General features: G+C 46.2%; 1 protein-coding gene across 4 annotated transcripts in view; it reads left to right on the forward strand.

Annotated features, from left to right (window-relative positions):
• Nucleotides 1-598: 598 nt before the first annotated feature.
• PPP1R3B (protein phosphatase 1 regulatory subunit 3B) overlaps nucleotides 599-7123 on the forward strand; it is a 33512-nt gene continuing 26987 nt past the window's right edge. For 2 of the 4 annotated variants that reach the window (XR_002098490.1, XR_002098489.1), the window contains exons 1-2: nucleotides 599-701; nucleotides 5581-6824. Coding sequence is in view for 2 of the 4 variants with exons in the window: in XM_019522307.1 (XP_019377852.1) it covers nucleotides 688-701; nucleotides 5581-6472 (906 nt within the window). In the remaining 2 variants the exon portion in view is untranslated. Of the gene's footprint in view, nucleotides 702-3618; nucleotides 3641-5580; nucleotides 7108-7123 lie in introns of those variants that run through there. The other 2 variants (XM_019522307.1, XM_019522308.1) reach the window with 2 other exon arrangements.

Consider the following 7123-nt stretch of genomic DNA (forward strand, 5'->3'; position numbering starts at 1 on the left):
GACCCGCGTGCCCTCACGTGGGGAGCAGGAGAGACGCTGCAGCTGCGACGGGCCAGGCCTGATGCCAGATGAGGGGGCTTCTCGAGTGCACGTCAGCTTTTTCTGCGGGGCAGGGGTCTTTTGTTGGACCGACTATGTGGCTGGGACAGAGGCAGGCAGGCTTTCCAAAGCAAACCTAAGCAGGGAGCTGCCCCCCGCGGCCCTGCCTTCCTCCCCGCGTTGCGCGCGCAAATGTGGGGGAGCCGCGGGTTGCTTCCACGTTGTGCCTAGGGAGCAAAGCCGTTGCAGTTTGGGGGAGCGGGGGGAGGATCTTGCCTTCGTCCTCGCCCTCTCCCGGGGCGGGTGCAGGGTCCCCCTCGACTGGGAGAAGGAGGGAACCAGTTCCCCTTCACCCCGCCGGCCTGGGAGGGGAGGGACTGAGCCGCACAGCGAAACTGGGGCGTGTCCAGGCGCCTCCCGGGCGCCGCTAGGCCGGTGTCCACGTGCTGGGCTGCCGGGCGCTCACGCGGAAGCCGGCCTGCCAATGGCAAGCCGGCCGAGCTCCAGGCGCGACCATTGGCTGCGGCGCGGTTCCATGGGTGGAACGCCCGGGCGCCCTTAAGAAGTAGGGAGTGGCCGGGCTGTTGGTCTCATCTGCCGCTGCAGCACGTCGGGGATTAGGGGCTGTGGCAGGCCCCCGCCGGGCCAATGCATTGTACCAGGTAGGAGGGAGATCGGAGCCCCCCCGGGAGCTGGGGGGCAGCGGGGTCCCTGGGGGCTGCGGCGATATCCACCTTTGTCCCAGGCTGGGGGCTGGGAGGGATCAGCCTGCTTTGTGGGGTGAGGGGAGATGGCTGCCCCTGCGCCCCTTGGGCTACATCTCGGTCTCGGAGGTCTCAAGGGAGTGGGTGTGTGTCGTCACTCTGTGTAGCCCTGTCTGCAAAAACTTTTTCCAAGTGTAGACTCCCTCATGACTCCCAGGTTGAGGCTGTGGCAGTGCCCTGCAGGACTTCCGTCAAGGAGAGAGACTCCCACAGAAGTCCCTAGACCCCTGACCCTCCTGCCCTTGCAGCAGTTTAAAGCAGCCAGGTTTACGGTTTAAAGGGGGGGAAATGGGGTACAGCAGCGCTTTGCTTGGGATGATTTCAGAAAGAGCTGTCTTAACTGGAGTGCCCATATAAGTACAAGGGGTCTGAAATGTCAGCAAAACATGCCAGCGCTCTCCCCACTGAGTTCTAGCTTCGCTCCATGTGAAATGGCTGAGAGGTTAATCCCTGAAATGGGAATACTTGCTTGGCCTTAAATATGTGGGCTCTGTGGGGTGTATCTGCAATGCAGACCACAAGGAACTTGCCAAAAAATGGTACTGCAGCTTGAGTGCATGCCAGTTTTTGGGTTTTTTTCTTAAACTGTAGAAAAACGGAGAAGAGAATCCACATAGCACCCGGATCCACATCTGCCTAGGGGTTTTTATTCTAGTACTTAAAAGCTGCAGGGCAGCCCTGGGTCCCAGTGATAAGCACTTTGTTCTGCCAAATTAATTCATCCTTGCAATGGCGAATACTCTGCAACTGCTTTTTTTAAAGAGCAAGTAACCAGTCACCTAAATTCCACAAATTATTCCATCTTGCTCTTGAGTCCAGAGCAAGCTGTATAACTAGGGTTGGTAGCAATCCTTTCCCTGGAAATGGGGTGAGCATGTTGTCCATCTGACCTGCCAGCAGTTCTTTATGTGAATGATAGATGTTGCCTTTTCCTGTAGCTTTTTCAGGGGGGGGAGGGGGTTAAGGGATTCATGGTGTTGGCAACTCCTTCAGAGAGGCTGAAAGTGCACTAGCTTGATTGTGCTCCTGGATTGCAAATGCATGTGATGGCTAACAGAGTTTCAGAGTTTTACCTCTCCCCTTCTGTCCTTGTCAACTTGTTTGATGGGGAGAGAGATTGGGAAGTCTGCTTATTATCTGCCGTGTAAAAGAATGGTTTGCCAATTCTGGGTCCTGCAAGGGTCATTGCTGCTTCTGTGTTCTTTAGTGGTTTGTGGTGTTTCACCAGGCATGCCTGGGGAGAAGACTGGCATTCACCCTTCTGTATGGGACTCTTACTGATGACACCTAGTGCTATCTCCAAGCTTCACTCCTGGCAGACAGGCTAATTCTCAAGCCTAACTGCAAGTTGCATCCAGAAAGCAGCTGCCTTGGTATTGCAGGCAGACCATGTTATGGATGAGTCTTCCTTGAGGAGGGCCACGTTCTGCACTGTTGGAATTTTTTAAAAATTTGTCGCCTTAATTTTTGTTGCACTGGTGGCTGCTGGTCCTCAGCAGTTTGTACTGGGCTCTGTAGTTAGCCCACCTCCAGAGATCCTGACCCAAGGGGGAGTGAGGGTGTTGAATATTTTTATTACTATCTGATTTCAGTTGTCCAGTAGAGGCCTAAGACAGGCTGAGAGGGTTGGAAGGAGGATTTGTGAGGAAGCTAGCAGGCCTGAAGTCTGCCCCAAATGACAGCTAACTTACCAAGTGGTATCAAAATAAAATTTCTGAAAGTGAAACTATGTTCCTTCTGCCAAGCCAGGACCCAAAATAGCTAAGGCAGTTCATGCTCTTTAGCCATAACCATCTACCATGCAACCTGTAATGTATTTCCAAACCTTTCTTCAGCTAGTCCACCTGCAGTGTGCTTTAAAGGTTGCTTGTCAGTTCTTGATGCTCTATAAGTCTTTTGCAAGCAGGTAGGACAGAAAGCATGAGGTGAGAAACTGTCTGGATCTGCACTAATGAACAAATAAAATTCAGACATTTGTGATGGGCGAAGGCATTGAAAACTGGACAGAAGACCTTCAGACTTGAAAAATGATGCCATCAAGTTGCCAGTGTTTTTAAATATCCATCTTCACATTCCTGTAGATGGATGCTATTTCTACTTTCAAAACTGATTCACTGGAAAGAGGCCTATATGACATCTTTCACTTCACAGATTTTTAAACCCCCTTGTTTTTAAATTTGATGGAACTCATTAATGCTTGTCTTGAGTTCGTGACCTACAAGTGAGGCAGAAGTTTTCCATTTAAGGTGGTTCAGCAGAGCCCTATCTAATCATCTTGGAACTTTCGTAGCCAGTGTCTCCAGTTCAATCCAGAGCAAGAAGCCTCATCCAGGTTTATAAAATGTTAGTTGAAAATAGCTGTCCATTTTATGGGCTCAGTGGCTTGTCTTTAGTGATTTAACATATGTTGCCTGAACTTAGACTTTTGATTCTAACTTTATAAAATTATGTTTCTTCTAATATTTAATACAGAAGGTATTCATATATTAACTGGCTAATTGAGAATTATCACCAGGAACATTGCTCCAGTTCCTGGGAAGTGCTTAAGTGGTAGGGAGGCTTCACTGTGATATGGCAGGACCCTGTAATGTGGATGGGGCTGCTGTAGATAACAGGGATTGTGAATATTTGAGGCTGTATTGCTTAGCAGAAGGAAATGACCTACATAATAATAACTGTGTGAGTGTGCATAGAGGCTTGGCTAAAACATACACAGTGGAGCAGAGGGGTGGAGACTGAAACTTGCAGTTCTTGCAAAGCTCAGGCTGCGCTGAGGACAGACAGGAGGAGCTAGCTGCTGCATTGCATTTCTGTATGTAGGCCTGGCCACACTCCAGGTAACTAGAAATTCTTGTTGAATGCATCTGCTGAAAGAAGTATTTTTCTGTGTTTCCGCTAGTATTTCAGAATACAAACCTGACTCTTCATCATTAACCCATAGATATCAACTTGAGTTGATCAGAAGAAGATTCAATGAAAGATTATTTTTCTTAAGGAAAGAACCTTGGTTTTAAATTAACTATAACTTGTTTTGCTATTGGTTTGTATTCTTCTTGGTTTGCATTCTTCTTGGCTTGGGTAAGAAAATCAAGTTACCTTGGCAAGAACCTACCAATTGGGAACAGTGCAGTGTTATAGTAATTGCTGGAGACTGCTTCAGAGCTCCTGCCATCACTATGAGAGAGAATCAGAGAAGAGTATAAGTTGTGGCTATCCCCTGAAATGCCCTAGGCATGTACTAGGCGTGGGAGACACCGCTAATTGGAATAATGTTACATGTGTGTTCTGAGAACAAACCTCCCCCAATCCTAGGCCACCCCAGCTCTGGATAGGTGGTGTTGATTTGGGGTCCATAGTTCAGCCAGTAGGAACCTGGGCCATGTAATAGGAAGTACACAGGAAGCAGGAAGATGTGGCACAGGGTGAGGTGTCATATCCTGTTAAAGAGATTTTTAGCTTGACAAAGTCCCCTGTGGCTTTAAATGGAACCAAAGTGCAGCTCAGAGGGACATATGCATATGCTCTTCTGTACAGTCTGGTGTTTACAGGAGGTGTGACTTCTGTGCTGACGTGAGAGGACTTTCTGTAGTCGTTTCTGGACTGGTGCTAAAAATGACACTTTGTGAAAAGCTAATGACTATTTTAAGGGCTAATATTGCCGTAGATCATAGACATGCAGTAATACTGTAAAGAACAGGGAAAATGTCTTTCCAGTTCTAAGCCATGTGTGTTTATGGTCTTGGTAGCCTCTGGCAATACAGTATCAGACCTTTGAATTTCATTCCCGTTTACCAGTATTTCTGTCCAGAGTCATTAGGGAAGTGAGACCTAGGACTACAACCAATGAATGCTTTGTTCAGCACTATTCTCCAACTCTTGTTTTTCTGGCATGACTTTCAGTAGTTCATTTTCAAAACAGAAGGCAGGAAGCATATTGGAGTAAACTGTTCACAAATGTGGGGTGGATACCGGATTTTTTTTTTCTCCCCCCATCCCAAAAAAGCCCCAAAAAACAAAAAAAAAAGATTCTAAGTAGTGTTTGCAAGTGTCAAGTTATTGTAAAGGGTAAGGTTGATAATTTCTTCTTGGTAATAAAAAAAAAAAAAACTACACTCCCATACATACGTGACTTCTGGTGAAATGACCAGTTCCTGTTTCAGTTCAAAGAAACTTGTGACTGCCTGCTCAGTTTGTAGGGGGCGGGGAGGAAGGAAGCAATTGACTACAGTAGAAGTAGAACAGTAACCCATGTATTAAGTTTGTGTAAATAAATATATAAAAATGCTGAAATTTACACTCATTTCTAATGATTAGTGATTTTGCTGCACTGTGTTCTGCAAAGGAAAAAGAAAGAGTATTGATTGCTGCTTAAAAGTTCAATGTGCCTTGCTTTTTTTTAAAAAAGTGACTGGCTGTGACAAGTAGAACAAACTTCCAGGGCCAGTAAACTTCTAAATGTTTTAATTGATCACAGGTCCAGCGCAACCTTTTTATTCTTGCCCCTTGCTTGGCAAGTGTTATGATGTCTGCAATGAAAAAAGATGGAAATCAGTAGCATAGAAAAACCTGGCTCTTCTCACTGATGCAATCAAAAGCATGGGGAAGTGCAGGAAGATCTGGAAAACTTGTGCTGCAGCCAGCTATCAAAAATTGAAATTACTATGTCCTGTATTGGATCTATAGAGTGTTTGGTCTTGTTTTTATCACCAGCTCATTTTCCTTTTGAGGTAATATTTTAATTAATAAAAACTAATGGTTTCCCCCCTTCGTCTTTCAGAGTACTGGACTACTTTCCTCATCAGCCAAGAATGGCAGTGGATGTAGCCATGCAGCTCTATCTGTGCTCCTCCCCCTTGAGAAGAGAGAAGTACTCCTATAAAATAGCCCCAGAGCTAAACAAGCCATTGCGTCCCTGCCTTCAGTTGAACAGCAAGACTGAGCTAAACAATCCTGGAGAGGCAACTACTGTTCTGCAGGGAAATAAGATGAAAAAGAGGGTGTCATTTGCTGACAGCAGAGGCTTGTCCCTGACGGTGGTGAAAGTGTTCTCCGAGTTTGATGACACATTGGATATTCCATTCAACATCACAGAGCTAATAGACAATATTGTGGGTCTGACAACCGTAGAGAGAGACACCTTTGTCTTAGATTTTGTGCAGCCTGCTGCAGACTACCTGGACTTCAGGAATCGTCTCCAGGCAGATTCTGTCTGCCTTGAAAACTGTATGTTAAAAGATAAGTCTATTGTGGGCACAGTGAAGGTAAAAAATCTTGCTTTTGAGAAGACTGTAATGATAAGGATGACATTTGACACCTGGAAAAGCCACACAGACTATCCATGCCAATATATCAAAGACACTTATGAAAGTTCAGACAGGGACACATTTTCCTTTGATATCAGCTTGCCAGAGAGAATTCAGTCCCATGAAAGAATGGAGTTTGCCATCTTTTACAAGTGTAACGGGAAGGTCTACTGGGATAGCAACAGAGGCACGAATTACAGGATCGTGCAGTCTGAACTGAAGTCTGCTCGGGAAGTGCGGCAACCTCAGGATGACTCTGACTTTGCAAGTGCCTTTGACCAATTTGGGAGTCCTAGGTGTTCCTATGGCCTGTTCCCTGAATGGCCTAGCTATTCAGGTTATGAAAAGTTAGGGCCTTATTATTAATGTAGGTAACAGTCCCAATTCACTAACTCTTGCTGTCCTGGCTGTGAGCTTGGGAGATGGCTTGAACATGCTGATGTTTGCAAGCGAGCTGAAGAAATGACACTTGACATGGCTCTGCAAACTTTGTTGTGGTAAAGCAAGATGACTGGAAGTCAGTGATCACAGTTGGGTTTAATGCCATCTAAACAAGTGTCTTCCCCCTTTCTCCACCCCTCAGCTAAATACTTGGCTCTCAAACCCCAACAGAATGGGAGATCTTGTTGAGTGTCTCTCCAATGCTGCTAATCCTGGTCTGTATAATGCTGCTAGTCTCCTCCAGCCAAACACTGCAGTGTTTGCATTGTTTGCTTAGGTATGTACAGTAGTAAGGTTTGGTTACTGTGTTGCACACTAGTGTTATTACAAGCTTAATTTATATCAGCCGGGTTGGGGTTTGTTTGGTTTTTTGGGAGGGGGGGTTACTGTTTTTTAAACCATGCTCTAATATTTCTGTAGCACTGTGCAACTTGGCTTTGCTACAGTTTTCATTTTACAAAGGCAATTCGTGCTTGACAGGAAACAGTAAGGGCAAACTAGCTTGCAGCAAAGGGAAGACACAAGTGACCTTCTCTCTCCTCCCCCCCCCCCCCTTGTTCCTTTGGTGGGTTTCTT

The sequence above is a fragment of the Gavialis gangeticus genome, unplaced genomic scaffold (genome assembly GCF_001723915.1).
Source record: "Gavialis gangeticus isolate Ggan-Ray unplaced genomic scaffold, GavGan_comp1, whole genome shotgun sequence".
NCBI lineage: Eukaryota > Metazoa > Chordata > Crocodylia > Gavialidae > Gavialis > Gavialis gangeticus.